Here is an 18412-nt window from a genome sequence, read left to right as displayed (position 1 = left end):
AGAAGGAGAAGGTTAGAAATTCAAAAGAAGGGAAGAGACTAACACACACACACACACCCACACACACACACACAAAACAAAAAAAAAAATTGTGCCACAAGAGATGGAGTAGAGAAGAAGAAGAAGAAGAAGAGGAGATCAAAAAAATCTATAAATAAATGCTAATTACTAATTTTGACTAAAGTATTAATTTTATTATAAAGGCTATAAATAAAATAAATTTACTAGTTGAGAACCCATCGGGTGCCTAAATGAGCCCGATCCTTATCTGGTTCTTAAGATAGCAACCCAGATTCAGACCAAAAAATGACTGTATTCATAATTATAGACCCAAAACCGACATTAATTTCGGATACATCAAATAATTAGGTACCCATTGACACTCTTAATAAAGGGTACGTCCATTTACTTATTTTTTTGATAATTTAGATCACTTTTCCATGTTTTGGTGAATATTTGAGAATATCCCTTATATATGCCCGTTGTGGTGGGGTGTTGGTTGGGGACCATGTTGCCCTCTCTCCCTCCACATTTTCTACTTTTTGACATCCCCTCCTTAAAAATTTTGAAATTTTAGATACCCTTGTGTTATAGAACTGATAAATTGCACCTTGGTGAATATTTTTTCTTCCCAAAACTTTTTAACGTCTATATTAAATTAATTTCAATCTATTTAATGTCATATTCAATTCATCATTTTGAACATCACCTTATCGATAGTAGAAAATCCTAGAATTTTTATCAAAAATTCTCACCGCCATGTATTTCAAAAATCATATCTTATTCTTCAGATTTATAAGTTAAATTATATTAATCTTAATATTGAAGGCTAAGATAAATATAAAAAATAAAATAAAATTATCCATGACGTTGAAGGTAAATGGTTCTGAGAAAATAAATCAAGGGAAGACCAAAGTCAAGGACATGAACAATTTGATGAATATTTAAAATAAAATACCATGTTTTGCCTCAACCATAGGCTGACGAGAAATGACCTAAATACCATTTTCTTAAAATTTTAACCATTAATTTTCTCCATAAAATTTGTCAATCTTCAAACTATTCAACCTTATCACTAAAGTTGTCCCCCCAAGGAGTTCGAATTTCATAGCTATTTGATAAGGGGATGTATTGATTTTTCACATTAAAACCAGATATATTGATAGGATTTTTTTCTTTTTTCTTTTTCTTTTTTTTGTGACCCTCATCTCTGACCTTAAAATTCTATCTCTAACCTTAGAACCTCAATAATAAGACACTTGGATTTTAAGTAGAAAAATCAATGGTTTTCCACGAGAGATTGAAAACGATGATTAGATGAAAAATAATTTAGCCTAAAGAGCTTGAAGATGGTGAACATTTTATCTATTTCTTTATTTATCAGTAAGCCTGGTTTTAATGAGTTAAGTAACTCGGTGCTGATGGGATTTGAGCCCAGGTCTCTCGTATCATCACCCAAAGCACCTGCGAAGATGGGGAACTTTCATGATGTCTATACAAAGTATTGAGAGGGCCCCCCTTGATTACCAATGTGCCCGATGTCACCGCAAAGGAGAAACAATGACTACATCTACTTTACAGAAATAGAAAACCTGTACAAAGAAATGCATGAAAATGTAGAGATGAAAGAAGGTTACTCGTCTAAACCATGGATCTCACCCATCATCATGCGATTACTAGAGACCTTGAAACCGAGAAGAGTGGGATCGATTTGCTTTCCCTTCTTGCCTTTCTTTTTGCCACCACTTTGGCACCATTGTGTTGTTTCTGATGATTCCAAAGATTCCCTAATCCCATCGGCATCCGGCATCACCTGATTCTTAGAGTTTCTCTTCGGCATGTCCATGAACGTCGTTTCTGACACATCTACATCACTACAAGATGAGTTTCTTGGGAAACGTGCGTCTTTCTTGCCAGATGCCCGAGTTTCAGAATTTCTTCCAGAGTCTTGTCTCCCATCTAAAAGTTTCACATTTTTTTTATATCATTAAGCAGGTAAATTCAACATTAAAGCAGTGTTGAGAAAAACAAAATGAATGAGAAACTTGTCCATACAATTACGAACAGCTTTTAAGGGTCTGTTGTTTGTTGAGATTTTTTTCATTTTTTCTCATGAAAATCATTTTCTCACCAAATGATTTGTTGAGTAAACGATTCTCATAAAAAATGGATTGCCAACATTTTCAAACAGGAAACTGGGTTCTGGGTAGAAAATGTTTACTTGCAATCAAAGCAAAATTGAATGCAACAAAAAGCAATGGGTGGTCATATTCTGACGCCCCCTCTGACACATGCCCCCTGATGTAGCATGGGTTAGAACCATAGATTTTCCCTCGGGATACACAACTGTACATCCCCATAAATATATGCAGTTGTGAATCCCGAAGAAAAGAATCTATGGTTCTAGCACATGCCACGTCAGGAGGTGTATGGGGGCGTCAGCAAATCATTATTCGAAAACAATTTCTCTATAGAACTACAAAACAAGCGCCCGTAAATTTCACACTGGGAAATTGATTTCCCAACAAGCAGACAGACCACAGAACAAATCAATAACCAATAGATCGGTCATATAAATTAAGTGCATACCATCAGAAGGTGCAATGCTCCTTGCATTGTTTCCTCTGACAGTTGGGGAAGAAGCCAGTTCGGACAAAGATTGCTGGGTCAATGAAACCCGTGAGGCCGGTGGATATTTCAGCAAAGTGTTATCAAGTCCTTTAGATAGGATAGAAGATCCCCTGCCAAAAGAAAAGGATGGAAATTGCATAAAAACAAGGTGGGATGTTAAATAGTATTTTATTCACTAGTTTATTGCCCTAAATTCACAAACATAAACCATCAAAGCCTTGTCAAATCTCTTTACTCTGCCCCTCAAGGAGTGACTTTCTTCATTTGAACTACGACCTTGGACAATCTCTTAACCTCATATCACCCCAAAATCAGGGGCATTACACCTATTGATTTTTTGTTTCATGTGTAAATCCAATGGGAAAACTCTTGATCATTTCCTAATTCATGGCGAATTTTTCCATGAGGTTTGGATGCATTTCTCTCGCTTTTCCAAACCTCTTGGGTTTTTTTTTTGTTTTTCTTTTCCGAGCTCGGTGCTTCAATTATTTCAAAGCTGAAGGTCTATGGCCATAGTTGATCGGGAGAGGACTTTATGGAAGCATGCCCTTTGCAGCTTGTTGGGGTCTATGGAAGGAGGGGAATGGGAAGATCTTTGAAGAGAATGAGAACTCTTTGCATGAGGTTATCATTAGTATTATGGATTTGTGTTATATTGGCGAAAACCGTTTAGAGAGTTTAAAGGTGTTTTTTATTAGGATCTTCTCTTTAGATGTACCTTGGTTTGTAAAGTTAGTAGCAAGTCTTATTTTGTTCTCCCTCTAGATCTCATCCGTCCTCCCTTCCATAGAAGTTCTTTATATCAATTATCCAAAAAACAAAAAGAAACAACCTTGTAAAGATACTGGGACCAACCTAGGTACCCTAAGCACCAAGGAGGAGTGCCCAAACATACAAGTTATTTTCAATTTTTTTTATAAAAAAAAAGTCCTTGTAAAGATACTAGGCCAACCTAGGCATACAAGTCCAAGGCAGAGTGTGCCCAATTCAATGGCCTAAGCATGCTAACAAATCCTCCAAAGCTAATTTATTCTTCCACTCAGATTCCAGACCAACAAAAAATGTTAAAAGGTCGAAAATATTGAACTGTAGCTCTTAGTCAAAGAAAATAAAACTTTTATCCGAAAGATTCAATCCTAAGTGCGAACATTCTCCACAGATTTAATCAGGTTATATAGATCATTATTAGAGTCAGTACGGCAATACAACATAGCAGAAAGAATCCTTACCTCTCATTGGAAATATCTTCACCAAATGCACTGTCAAGTCCCATATCATAGTTATAGAAGCCAACATTTCCACCTGCACTATTTCACTCATCAGCCTCACATGAAGAAAATGCAGCTCTACCACTTAAGCGAATGAAAGTATTCAAGAAAATATTACCAGCGCTGCCAAGGGAAGCCGCCAGCTCCACATGATCTATGGTAGCCACTCCTGCCTGCTCAGCCATGCTACCTTGAAGCTCTGAAATTGTTCTGTTTCTAAACCCATGCCTATTTCCAGCCATCACTTCTGACGATCTAAGGGACAATCTTTCACTATTTCCGAATCTGCTTGACTGCTCATTCATGCCCATGTTTGAATTAGAGCCTTGAGGCCCTTCTGCAAAAGAAGGGCTTAGAACACTTTGTTGACCTGTTGGGAAATTGAATGGATGACCCGATGAACTTGACTCGGCAAAGAGCCACGAGGGGTCCCTTCTTTCATAGGATGAGGTAGGAGCATTATCACCCATTTTCAATGATTGGTTAGAGTGAAGGCTCAATCTCTGTTGGAGCGGATCCATAAAAAATCTCTTTGAGCTCTCATCATTTCCTCCAGTTGGAACCCATGAACTCGGGTCCTTAGATGACATGTTAACTTCTGAATCCCTTTTCTTTTGCTCAGAACCAAGATGCATTTGTTGAATTCGAGCTTCCATCCAGCTATTTCCTAGTTGTTCATTGCTTTCAGACCGGCAGTTATTCTCTATCGCATCCAGATGTGAAGTCTGAAACTGGTTAGGAACTCGAACGTGGTGAGATCCATGAAGCCCTCGCTGCAGTCGTTCCTGAATTGCAAAATTCTGCTCAAGATGCCTTAGTTGCTCCTCGTTGAAGGAAGGCCTGTGCTGTCGCTGGTAAACATTTAATGGGTCTACTCCTGCAGATTGAACCTGATGAGGGCTAGCCGCCGTCCTGATAAATTGACCGTGTTCATTAACTGACCACACCCCACAATTACGTCTGTCTTCTTCCATCCTCACCTGCTGCCTGGATTCCAAAGAAAGCATCTGTTCATGAGTTGGGTGCAAGAAGTTCTCCAGCAAATCATTGTGATGTTCCCGTTGCAAGCCATGGCCAAATTTTGCTTGAATGAGCTGCTCAAGAGATGGATCAGGGTGCCTTGGAGGTCGAAGGGATTGTTGATGCAGGTCATGTCGAAGGTTTTGTCCCAATATAGCCTGATCGAGAAAGTTATTATTGTCTCTAGGATGGTTAATAACTGTGTGCCCATAGCCAGGATTATGAGTCTTCTGAGACAGCAACTGCTCGAGAAGCAATTGTTGAACTTGAGATTTCTTTTGCTGTTGTTGCTGTTGTTGCTGCTGTTGTTGCTGCTGCAATTGCATCTGATGATGATGGTGCAATTGCATTTGGTGATGCTGTTGCTGCTGCAACTGATGCTGTTGGAGCTGAAACTGTTGTTGTTGTTGATGCTGAAGTTTCGACATACGTTCCAAATCTGGCATTTGTTGATTGATTGATTGTTGGTTTTGAACAGGATTCCTGCTCTGATAAAGAGCAGAACTTAATTGATCTAGAACAGGCCCATTCAAATTCAGAGCAGGATGCGCATGAAACAAATCTGGTTGATCAAAGTTGTTATCTTCTTGGTCTAAGCATGAAAATGGACGCTCCATGGTACCTTGAAGTGAATTGGGGTTATAAAATGAATTTGTTCTGTAATTATCAGAGTATGCCTCCCCAACAAAAGGGGAATCAGACATCACACCAAATGAGCTCTGCTTATGACTGACAAAAGGAGCATTTCTTCCAACATTAGGATTCATAAGGTGGTCCTGATCAACAATTACAGAAGACATGTTTGACGACTGATGCCTCAGATTAGTGCTTTCTAGCTCAGACAACATAAGGCCAAAAGGATGCAATTTATGATCCACACGGTGAGGCATGGTGGTTTCTTCAACTTTATTTACAAGAAAAGGTTGGCTGGCATGAGTTGTCAATGTATTATAAAGGTTACTTGAAATGTCCCCAATCGAATTGCTACTGCTACTTCCAGGCCTTCGAGGAAACACAACTTCTGCAGAAAGGAAAGAAAACACCAACCATTAGGCCTGGCAATAGAAAAATATAAAAGATGGACAAATTAACCCCACCACTACTAAAGCGATAACTAACCTTTGTTCATTCCAACAAAATCAGGATAGCTCTGACCCTCAGAAAAATGGGATTCCATCAAACCTTCATTTTTTAGTGATGCCCAGTGCTGGTCATCGGTGACAGACGAGACACTAAAATCATGAGCAGGAACAGATGTGTCAACCATCGCGCTAATGACAACAGCATCAGACGGTTCTAGAATAAAACCAGGATCAGTACAAAAGGTAGACCCATTTTTAAGTTTCAAATGTGGCATGACATCTCCAAGCTCTCGAAAATGTGTTCCTTCTGGAGCATCCGACAGACAAACCAGTAAGTCGGTCCCAAAAAAACCTTGATCAAACCATGAAATGATGTCAACACCCAGGAATGGTCCCTGGATCTCCCCCTGAGGATCCCTGTAATACAAACTTAACTCCTCAGGTGGAGTACACATTTCTAATAAATTTTCCTCTACATTGCTCTTCAAGTACTGCTCATTGCCACTCAGAACCTCCTGGAATTCTGATGTATCAACATTTTCAATCTGTTCAACATTATTGAGTAAAGCAAAATCTCCTAACTGCCTATGTTCAACAGCTTTGACCTCAGTATCGTGAAGGTGAGCACCGAGCTTTACTATACTACTGCTATCATTACCCTTTAAAGCTGCTGCAGTCAAACCATCTGATCGATCTGTCACACCAGAAGTGGGCATAGCATTATTATCACCTTCTTTAAGATATACATCTCCTGCTGAAACAAAACAACACTTTTTTTCAGAGAGAGAACAAATGGCACCAAGAGCAAGACTTATTTCAACTCTACAAAATTATCATCAGTGGTCAAAGGATGAATAGGAAGTTTTCACTTACCATCCGACATATTCATTTGTGTGGCACCAGCATCATTTCCTTGATAAGCATCATCTTTTCCAGCTTTCGCAAAGCATTCATGAGTTTCATCAGTGTTAGTAGAAGGCAGTATGCCCTCCTCACTCTCGGTAGATGTCACCTTTCCGACACCTGAGAAAGGGGGGAAGGGGGAAAAAACATTCTCCGAAGATTCAGATAATCAGTACCAAATGTACAGGACTCAGGAGTGGAATTAATTGCAAATTTGATTACCTGTCACATTTTCATTGGATCTCATGATCTTGTCTCTAGATGAATTATATAAAACTCCACTGCTGGTAATTTTTCCCTTCCATATATAGTTAAGAACAGCCTGCCAGCCACAACAATTACATTAGCCAATAGAAAAAACAGTAGGAACAAGCAGTGGTACTTAAAATGGAGACATTTCCAAACAGAAAGAAAAAAATCATAAATGATGAACATCACATAACCAAATTATTAGCTTCTCAACAGGTGACAACTGCATAAACAAAAATAAATCCATTGAAACAAAAAAGTAAAAAGACTAGTGGGTTTCCAAGATGAGAGAAAACTACATGTAGTGTAGTGTACAAGATCAAGTGCATTGGGAATCGATAATTAAAATGGATATCGAGTGATAAAACATAGATCAAAAGATTTTTTTTTCTGTTGGTACACACAGATAAAAAGATTATAGCATGGAAAGTACAGGGATGGGGAGGAACCATACAATTTTGTATAATAAAACATTGAGAATGTAATGCATATTAAATAGGAAAGTTACTATTATGTGATGCTGTGTCAATCTACATGGTTGCTAAATTTGTCTGCATCCAAAAGCTTAATTGTAACTACCTGTGAATCACTACATGAAAGTTGTTCTGCCATTTCTAGCCTTTCTCTTTCTTCCCCAACCCTCACCTTGATGGGTTGAGGGCTATTTCAAATTCTGTACATTATAAATTATATAGCAGAAGAACCATGCTATAAATTATGCAGATAAAAACTAATTATAACATTCGTGCATGACATCTGTAAGGGAAACATTGCCAAACTGGTCTGTCCTTTTCCATTCTATCAACAAAGGCCTAAGTTCTCTAAAATCTCATATAATATTTAGAATATTCCATTCAATATGATTCCATGATAATTGAACTATTCACAATCCCCATACGAAATGAATACTCATGGGCAAGAAAACCTCATGTTGGACATGCTTGCTGGACAGACAACCCTAACACGAGGAAATCTTAATTTAACGGATGCCGGTTTTCCTCTGTGCATTTACAGTTTTCCTAGAAATAAGAAAGTAAATTCATAATAGAAGAAAAAAAAATGTATGTAAAGCTTACCTCCTCTTCTGCATCAGGTACAACAAAGGCCTGAGGCTCAACAAAGTCTGATTGTGTTATTGGGAGTACTTCCTCCATCCCATTAGGCATGGTATCAAAATACGGAACAAGCCTTTGTTTCCGGTAAATGTCAAGAAGTTTCCCCCGTGGATAGCAAAATGTATAAGCAGGGAGGGCAGACTTTCCATGTAAATGCTCATTCTTATCTACAGAAGCAGAACCAATTGGACCAGTGAAGGAAGACCTGCCAAGTGACAGGCTTCGGATTATGCTTGAACTCCCTCGTCCTTGAGCAAATCCCACAATTGAACCCTCCACCCGTCCTCTCTCTAGCCCACTCCCTGGTGTAGATCGGTATACCGATGTCCCACTTGAATGAACTTCCATACGATGACGTGGCCTCCATTTGTCACGAGAATCAGTTTCAGAAGATGTACGATTGCTACCAACGGAAGATTGTTTGTCATTACGAGCGTCTTCCTTCTCTGTCCTTGTCTCTATCAGAGAATCCTTCTCTTTGTCTTCAGGACCCCATCCTGATGACCATTTGCTGTCTCGCCGTGTTTCAAGCCCAGGATTACGACTAAAAGCATCATGCCAGTGATCAGAAGAAGGCAAAACCCTATCTTCTTTCCTGCGATCTCTTCTGCCAGGCAAGCCCACTTCCCTCTCCTCTTCACGCCAGCGGTGACTGCTTTCACTCTCGGGTGCGGTCCTTCTCCTGTCTTTTTTGTCCTGAGATCCATCTAGCTGCCGACTCTCTTTCTGAATGGGATCTGAGGAACTTCCATGAGGCAAAGGATTTGGTGCACGCATGTCCTTTCATATGTAAAAGAACAATAATAACATTTTTTTTAAAGAAGGATAAATCAGTGGATACTCAAAATAACACTCATATGACAATGCTTCATCTGGTTCTCTTATTTTCTTATGTCAATTTTGGAAGTTACGATGACGTTCATGAAATGGTATCCCTGGAGTTAAAGATCCACTAGGGGAAGAAAACTGTTTGATGTTTTAATTTCACTGGTAGTTCTTTCAACTTCAATGTTAAGTTATGAATCGTCATCCACTCACCTTTTGTTTATACACTTTTTGCTTCTTTTTCTTTCTTTCATTTTTTTTTTTTCTTTTTTTCAGATAGGTAAAGGGTTAGTGGTTAGTAAGGTGAAGTTGGGTTCAAAGGCGTTTGAACCTAGGACATGGGAACAACACTCCACACGTCTTACCAACTTACTCAGTTGGCACTTCACTACCGGCTCAAATGCCCCAATAGGTCGACTAATTCTCATTTTCAAAATCTCCTCTTGTACTCTAGCACCTATTATCGGGGGATGATTGCCCCCCTTTTCTCAATTGACGCTAGTCACTAAAGATGAAGTATTGTTGAGGTATGAAGTAGTTTACCTCTCAAATTTTTAATATTTAATAATAGTCCAGTCATCTTTTGGTGGTTTTTATTACACTATGATGCACTAAACTTCATTTTGTTGAATGTTCTAACAAATTAATTGCAGTCTCTTTTAAAAATAATTTGTTCGTTGAATGTGATATCAATAACAGGTTTAAGTGCATATTAAAAAAAAACATATCAATCAGTAAAAGTTATTGATGTTAACTATATATGGCTATTACAAAAATGGTCCTTCTTATCTTGCACCTAATTTCTAGGATTCGGACTTGATAGCGGTTGGACAATGGTGGCCATTCTGATTCATATATCTGAAGGTAGTCTTATTTTAAAACTGACATAATGAGAATATTTCGATTCAAATGCTTGGTTGTAATTGTAATAAACTAACAAAATTCTGTGTTAGAAAAGAAGGATAGAAAGAGTAAAGGAGTTGCATAGCAAAAATAATTCTTAACTAAGAATCAGCAAGCCTATCGTGTTAATGTTGGCCATAGAACATGACCAATGTACGGTAGCACTGCCTCACATGGTCAGACTCATCAAGATGGGAAAAAATATGAAACATGATTCTCCAAAACAAGTGGTAACCATGGTTCAGTAAAAAATCCAAGAAACTCTTAAGCTGTCCACCTTTCCTAATGAATGTCTGTAAGTTGAAGAATGGTTCAGAGATTCATACCCCTGGTGCACCAAGAAGTCCTGGCTTAGTTTCGCTTGATTTTGCTTGAAGCCATAGGGGAGACAGCGGTATATTGTTCTCTGAGGTAAATTGATCTGCAATATTTCCATATAAATAAATTTAAAAAAAAAAAATAAAAAAAAAAAAAAAGAGAAACGACAACTGATAACACGTAAGTGAGACGTCGAGTTGCATAATTTAAATCAAAATCAAAACATCAAAAATGAATGACAGAAAGCTACCTTTAGAATCATCAAGATGCCCCAAACACGAAAAGAGGATTTAAAACCATAAAATCCTTTTAGCATCAGTAAAAACCGGTGATTGCTAACTCTCGAATAAGGATGGAATCGATTAAAGAATAAAGACCAAATGGTCAGGTTGTTAGAAGTCAATTGAAATGGTTTGGTAGAAAGACTAACGATAATTACCAACGTGAAGTATGGAAATATTTGAAGATACATATTGACAAGAAATATAGATCTAGATAGAATAGATTGCTGAACTAGGACTCATGTTGCCGATACAAATAATTTCAATAAGGTGTGTGATGATGTTTCGAAAGAATGTTTCCAAATAAAATAAAAAAAGGTTCAAATTCCAAAAGCAAATTGAAGTTCACTCAATGTCACAACCACCACAATAAACCTTTTAAGTGAAGTAAACTGTTTTCATTTAGATATCTGAACCAACTCAATTATGGTATAATTTCCTAATCTTAAACCAATATTCGATAATCAAACCCTATCCAAAGATCAAAACTACCAAATTAACAAAAATTTAAAACCTCCAAAATACACAAAGAAATAAATTAAAAGACCAACAGAATTCCAATACATCAGATCGATCAAAGATTACTCACATTAACTTCAAATAAACAATAATCTTCAAAAAATATCCAACAAATAAAAATTGTAAAACATTTTAAACCCCAATTACCTTTAGTGGTCAACTGTTCATCAAGAACTTTCAAGAAGGGAAGATCCTTCGGAAAATCAACTTCTCCTTCACAATTCTCCATGAAAATAGCTTAAAAGATTGATGGTGAGAAGAATTCGAATTATAATGGCGGGAAACCAGAGAGAAACAGATTGAAGAGAATCACAAAACTGAGAGTATCAGAGAATTCAGATCAAGGCACGCGTAGCACAAAGAACACCCGAAAGATGAGAGGGAATTGTGGTGAGAATTGAGATTCTAGGGTTTTTTCGAAGCTTTCATGGAGAGAGTGATGCAGGAGTTGCAGTCTTGCAGAGTAAGCGAAAGAGACGACTGAAACAAGTATAAAAGTAGCATAAGATGAATCAGCTAGAAAAAAAAGGTAATTTAGAGATAGCCCTCTATTTTTTGGTGAATATTTGAGATACCTCCTGTATACTCAAACTGAAGACGTACGCCTTGAAGTTGGTCTACTGTCTGATACAAATGAGAAAAGACCTAAATACCCTCATCTTCGATCTCTACCTATAATTCAATTATCAACATCTTGGGGAAAATATGGGATGATCAAATTTTGGGTAGATAGTTCAAAGGTATGTTGAAGATGATGGATTGAATATGAGATAGAATAATTTAAAAATAGTATACTCAACATGGCGAAGAGAAGATGAAGAATTTTTTTAGAGAAACACAACTAATTAATGGATTATTGGTTCGAGGTTGAGGATGATAGGTTTTCTGGTTAATCATTCATGGCGGATTTGATGTCAATGGGGGGTGTTTATCAATTTGAAAACCCAAGGGTGATATCTTAAATATTAAGCCACTTATTTTGGTATAAATAATGGGTTTTGTTTAGGGCACACGATAGAGTGCAATAAATACATTTTCGAAATTGGAATGGGGGCATTTTGATAAAATAAATACCTTTTTAAAGGTATTTTCAAAATAAAATCCAACTTCCAAAGTGTATTTATTGCACTTTAACATGTGATGATAAATAATAGATATTTATGTTATGAAAACAATTAGTTTATGTAAAGATTTGGTCAATGTTTCTAAAAAAATCGAATGAGTCATTTCGGACAAGCAACATTATGGACTATTCACATTGACCATCTTGCCTAGTCGTTTTCAATGGTGACAATTATCTATTTGGAACTACTTACAAGTGTCACTAAGAACCCTTTAACATAACTGAAAACACTAGCTTTGGATACCATTTTATTGGAATCGATAAGAGTCAGGTCTAAAAAAATATGCATTGATTGAGAAACGCAAGTTGGGTACCTATGGGTATTCAATTTGAACCGAATATATGTAGTAATTTCTCAAAAATCCTAACCAAAGCAATACATTCACCTTTGTAACACGGAAGATTTGAATCCATGCACAATGTGGAATCCATTGTGCCTAGTGTGGAATGGGTGTCCATAAGGACTTCATTCTCGAAAAATATAGAAACAATAGTAAAGGGATAGAAGATGAATAAGGGATGCAAATTAAACTATTTCAAGACTCGTCTTGTTATTAACCTTCTTTCATTCTTCTTCTTTAAGCACTTCTAAGATGTTAAAAATAAAAATAGAGGGAGAGAAAAAGAAAGAGATGTGGAGTTTTATTTATTTTTATATTTTTTGGAGGGGGGAGTTGTGGTAAAGTTTCGAAGTAGAATGTTTTGTAAATGTGTGCAAAAGATAAGGCTAAGATGGCAATCTATCCCTAACGACACCCTTAAAAAAAGTATGGGTCCTTCACAAGTCACGAGGCACAAGAACAAAAGGTACATAACCTTTCTTTTTTTATGCCAACTGATTTGGATTTAACATGCCTAAAGGAAGGATAGTCTCGATGATTGCACTTAGAGAATGGACATGAAGGAATTCTTTTTGTGTAGGTATTTGAAGCAAGAACATCATGGTTTTTTTGTCGTGCAAGTACTTTGAATTAAGGGTGTCAATGGGTACCCAATTACCTGAAATCGATTAATTGGTTTTGGACATGATCATTTTTGGGTCCGATTCTAGGTAGCTGTCTAAGGACCCGATAAGGATTGGGTCTCGTCAAGTATTTGATGGGTACCCGAATAGTAAATTTATTTTATTTATAATAAAAATTAGTAGAGTAATTAAATACTAGCAAAGATATATCTCGAAGTAAATGTATTTGAAATAAAATTAAGATACAGAGAGAATGAGAAGTGTTTAGGTTTTTCTTTTACTTTAAGTGAACGTCCACTCATTTTTCACATATTATACAATTTCAATATCTAATAAATGGTTCATCATATTTTTCTACGATTTTATTATCAAAAGTTTGATTTGCTTGAAGAATTCACTGTAGAACTAGACATTTAATTGAGGAATTACATGTTAAATTCTTACATTTGTAACTAATTGTCCATTTTATCGGATACTTATTGTTTTTTGCATTAAAAAATAAATAAATATCTCCATGGATGCCTGATGGGTACTAAGTATTTGTAGGGTCGGTTTTGGTTCCAATGATTTTATACCAGGAATTGGATTTTGGTTATGAGTATACGTGAAACTAGCCCATTGACACCCCTACTCTAAATACATAGCCTCGGGGGGGGGGGTTTGAATTGTCCAATCTTTGGCTACTCAATCTATTTATTTTTTCTTCTATTGGTCTCATGACTTCTGAATTTCAAATTTTGCATGCATCATTTGTGCAATTTTGGGTGTTTATAACCCATAGACCTACTCAATGGAGGTCGCTTAAGCTTTTAGGTAATTTAGACGTGCCTCTTTACGTTTGAGTCAATATTAGAGGCACTCATGTGTTTCAAACTAATAATACACCCCCTCGGGCTAGGTTTTGAGTCGAAAACAAATGTAAAATAACATAAATGCTTTTTTATTTGATTTTATGACAAAACCATGTCTTATTTTTCCCCATAAAATTGTTATTTTGGTATCTTTTAGTTGTTAACCTCGAGGGTAAATTATTTTTACTTATTCAACCTCTCTCAATTCATTATCTTCAATGTAATGTAGAAAATACTTAATTTTTATACCCAAACATCCATCCTCCTCCAAAATTCCTATTTTAGCCATATAGATTTTAATTTTGAAAAAGATAGATACTTAGGATATGTTTGGATTGAGAGAAGAGAAAGTCATTGATATTGTGTTTGGATTGAGAGAATTGGAGAGAAGAGAAGAGAAAATAAATGAGCTTCTCTCCATTTCTCCTGTTTGGGTTGTTAAGTTGGAAGAGAAGAGAAAATAATTTGAGAGAAGGGGAGAATAATGGAAAGAAACCCTTTTAAAATATTTATAATGCCAACTTTGCCCCTAGATTTATTTTAAGATATTTTAAAATTTAAAATTGTCTCAAGATCTCTCTTGTCAATCCAAACGTGGTGGAGAGAAATTGAGTTTCTTTTATCTTCTCTTCCATTATCTTTTATTCTCTCAGTCCAAACACAACTCAAGAGAAGAAAAGAGAATAAACTCAATTTCTCTCTACCATGTTTGGATTGACAGGAGGAACTTGGGATAACTTTGGAATTTTAGAATATTTCAAAAGAGATTTAAGAGGAAGAATTAGAATTATAAAACATTTTAAAAGAGTTTCTCTTCATTTCTCTCCCCTTTTCTTCAATTATTTTCTCTTTTCTCCCTACTTAACAATCCAAACAAGAGAAATGGACAAAAACTCATTTATTTATTTTTCTCTTCTCTTTTCTCCATTTCTCTCAATCTAAACACAACATTAATGTAGACATAAAATATTCATCTTTGAACCTCAATGCTACGTTGTTTGGAATTGCCACCATTCTTTTTCAAAAATAGGTATGAATGGATACCCAAATCAATTTTTTAGAATATTCATTTTACATAGCATTGTAGTAACTCTCATTCATGAAAAATATATGATCTATCTAACATTTAGGTAATAGAGAACGAGAAAAGTGTTAAGCACCTTTTTTTCTCCACCTAGGGTGGTTTCCTTTTTTAAACTTGGTCATTTTGAGAAGTTAACAAAACAATAAAAATGCATGAGATGCATGGAGTGGGTATGTGCACATGGTGGGTATGTACCTCTTCGAAAGAGAGTTTAATATTAGTGTTGACATAAGGAACATCATATCGAAGAGGATATCCCATGGAGTCATCACATTTTACATGAGTTGAAATGTTGATTTAGAATTTTAGATAAATTTCATGGTTGGAGTCCTTTTAGATCCATAACCTTGATGCATGCATGTTTGGCTAAAAATTTAGTGCTTTAACCCCATTAAGAGAGTTATACATTTCTTCATCATGGTCAATCATGTGGTGTGTGTATGTGTAGTGTACATTATAATGCATGCGAGAAAATAGGTTAAAAAATGATTTCAACCTCTATCCTTTCGACCAAATCGCCTCAAGCATTCCATGTCCAAGGTTGAACTTCAATCTACTTGGGATGAATGAGTGGTTCTCCATTACATCCTAATGATATATATAAAAAAAGGGATAAAAGAAGAATATGCAAATATTAAAATAAAATAAAAAAGAAAAATCTAATCCATACCCGCCTTGTCCCTTGATGATCTTGAGTCTTGAGAGAGGTAACCTGAGGGTTGAAAGCTTTACTTGTGAGTATATAGTTAGAGAATAAGAAGTTTGTTGGTTGAGAATGAAGAGATGGGTAAGAGTTCTAGAGTTGAGGATTTGATTGAGAGAGGGTTAAAAATGTAAAGTAGAGATTTTGGTAGAGTTTTAGGTTAAGAGATGGGGGCTTGAGAACGCATTGCTCATAGAAAATGGAATTATTTATACAGTTTTTTGATAGCTTTTAAGAATAAAGTGGTCAAATCCTAAAAATAAAGAAAATTGTCATAAGGTTTAGATTTTTTTTTTTTGAAATTTTCATTTTTATGATGATAAAAGTGAATTTATAAATAAATCCTAAAAGTATTTTTTTAATCTTTGATTTTTTTGTAAATAGATATAAGAGAACAAAAGTACTTTTGGAAAGGTGAGTAAGGGAGTGACATATGTAAATGTGAAGTGGTAGGTAAAAAGTACACATTGATTCATTTGTAAATAATTCATAAAGTAAGAGGTGGATATATATTTTTGAAATGGACTAATGGGAGAACTTCATATATGTACTTGAAAATTTTCACGTTTGAGGATAAAATTGGAAGTTCTCTCAAGTTTAGAAATTTTTATCAAAGACCTAAGTACCTTTTTTGTTTAACCACACTTTTTCTATCAACTTTAGAGATTTTTACCAAAGGCCTAAGTACCTTTTTTGTTTGACTACATTTTTTGAGAAAGGTATTATTGGATTTTCACAAATGAGAATTGACTCTCCAATAGAATTGGAGCATTGGGCATTGAGGGCTTATGAGAGATCAATATGTGTCATCTTTTGAGGGGGTATAAGGGAATGGAGTTAGAATGGACTTGGCATTGGACTTAGAATAGAATTGGGTTTGGATTTTGATTATGGACTTGAGTTATGGACTTTAGGCATTAAGACTGGGTTTGAAAGTGAGTTTAGTATGGATTTATGTTATGTATGATGGGTTAGTTAATGGAGAGTGGATATGAAATTGGGTTGGTCTATAATTAGGAAGGTGGGTGTGAAATTGGATTGGATTAGGAACAATATATGAGCATGCAAAATAATATGAGATGATGCATGGGTGCATGTTTGCATGAGGAAATGTGCCAAGTGAATTTTTATGCAATGTGGGCCCATTGAAGGATTTTGGATTTTTAATCGAAATCCATTTAAGATTTTCAAAATTTTCTAATAAATTCGTGCAAATTGGGGTGCCTACAAATAAGGTTAATTATAAAGATAAACAAGAAAAATGAGATTTTTATTTATTTATTATTATTATTGTTATTATTATTTGTGGTGGTAAAGTTTTGAAGTAGAATGCTTTTCATCCTTGGTCCAAGAGAGCCTTTACTTATTAAGTTATTGAGGGAAACTCAAGTCTTTAATAAATATAAAATAAGGCTAAGATGCCTATTTGTCCCTGAGGACACCCTTTGAAAAAGTATGGAGCCTTTGCAAGTCACGAGATGCAAAGACGAAAGGTACATAACCTTTTTTATATTTTTATTTTTATGGCAACTAATTTGGATTAAGAGTGCCTAAATGAAGGATATTCTCGATAATTGCACTAAAAGAATGGACGTGAGGAATTCTTTTCATATAGGTACTTAAAGTACAAACATCATGATTTTTTCGTCGTGCAAGTACTCTAAATCAAATGGCATCAATGGGTATCCAATTACCCGAAATTAATTAATTGGTTTTGGACATGATCATTTTTGGGTCTGGTTCTGGGTAGATGTCTATGGACCCGATAAGGATTGGGTCTCGTTCAAGCATTCAATGGGTACCCGACTAGTAAATTTATTTTATTTATAATAACAACTAGTAGACCAATTAAATACTAGCAAAGATATATCTCGAAGTAAATGTATTTAAACTAAAATGAATATACAAAGAGAATGTGAAGTGTCTAGTCTTTTTTACTTTTACTCTACGTGAACATCCACTCATTTTTCACATATTATACAATTTCAATATCTAATAAATGGTTCGTACCATAATTTTCGACAATTTTATTATCAAAAGTTTGATTTGCTTGAAGAATTCATTGTGGATCTTAACATTCAATGGAGGAATTACATGTTAAATTATTACATTTGTAACTACTTGTACATTTTATTGGATACTTATCTTTTTGTTTTTTTTATTTTCATTAAAAAATAAATAAATATCTCAATGGATGCCCAATGGGTACCAGGCATCAGTAGGGTCAGTGTCGGTTCCAATGATCTTATACCTGAGTCCTTGATTCCAGATATGTGAAACAGACTCATTAACACCCCTACTTTGGGAATTTTGAATTGTCCAATCTTTGGCTACTCAATCCGTTTGATTTATCTTCTATTAGTTCCGTGACTTCCGAATTTCAAATTCTACATGTATCATTTGTGCAATTTTGGGTGTCTATAATGCATAATCGCTTAAGCTTTGAGGTTATTTAGATATACCCCTTTATGTTTGAGCCAATATTAGAGGCACTCATGTGTTTCAAATTGATAACACACATCCTTGGGCTAGGTCTTAAGTCGGAGACAAATGTAAAATAATATCCATGCTAT

At 35.7% G+C, this 18412-nt stretch overlaps 1 protein-coding gene across 2 annotated transcripts; it reads right to left on the bottom strand.

The window, feature by feature from the left end:
• Positions 1-1350: 1350 nt before the first annotated feature.
• On the bottom strand, positions 1351-11597 carry LOC147405403 (uncharacterized). 2 transcript variants are annotated; one of them, XM_086433154.1, is made up of 10 exons: positions 11262-11597; positions 10323-10417; positions 8230-9048; positions 7127-7226; positions 6875-7024; positions 6039-6752; positions 4018-5940; positions 3861-3933; positions 2590-2741; positions 1351-1959 (listed from the first exon to the last, which is right to left on the bottom strand). In XM_086433154.1, the coding sequence occupies exons 1-10, from the start codon at positions 11341-11343 to the stop codon at positions 1634-1636; spliced, it is 4434 nt and encodes a 1477-aa protein (XP_086289280.1). In that variant the 5' UTR covers positions 11344-11597; the 3' UTR covers positions 1351-1633. The 2 variants fall into 2 exon arrangements, with proteins under 2 accessions (XP_086289280.1, XP_086289279.1); XM_086433153.1 differs by having other exon boundaries at positions 6039-6755; positions 11262-11596.
• Positions 11598-18412: the final 6815 nt, after the last annotated feature.

This window comes from Akebia trifoliata, chromosome 3, assembly GCF_017979445.1.
Source record: "Akebia trifoliata isolate Shusen 1 chromosome 3, ASM1797944v1, whole genome shotgun sequence".
In the NCBI taxonomy this organism is placed as follows: Eukaryota; Viridiplantae; Streptophyta; class Magnoliopsida; order Ranunculales; family Lardizabalaceae; genus Akebia; species Akebia trifoliata.
The sequence above is the reverse complement of the archived record's forward strand: the minus strand, read 5'-3'. Positions and strand labels throughout refer to the sequence as shown.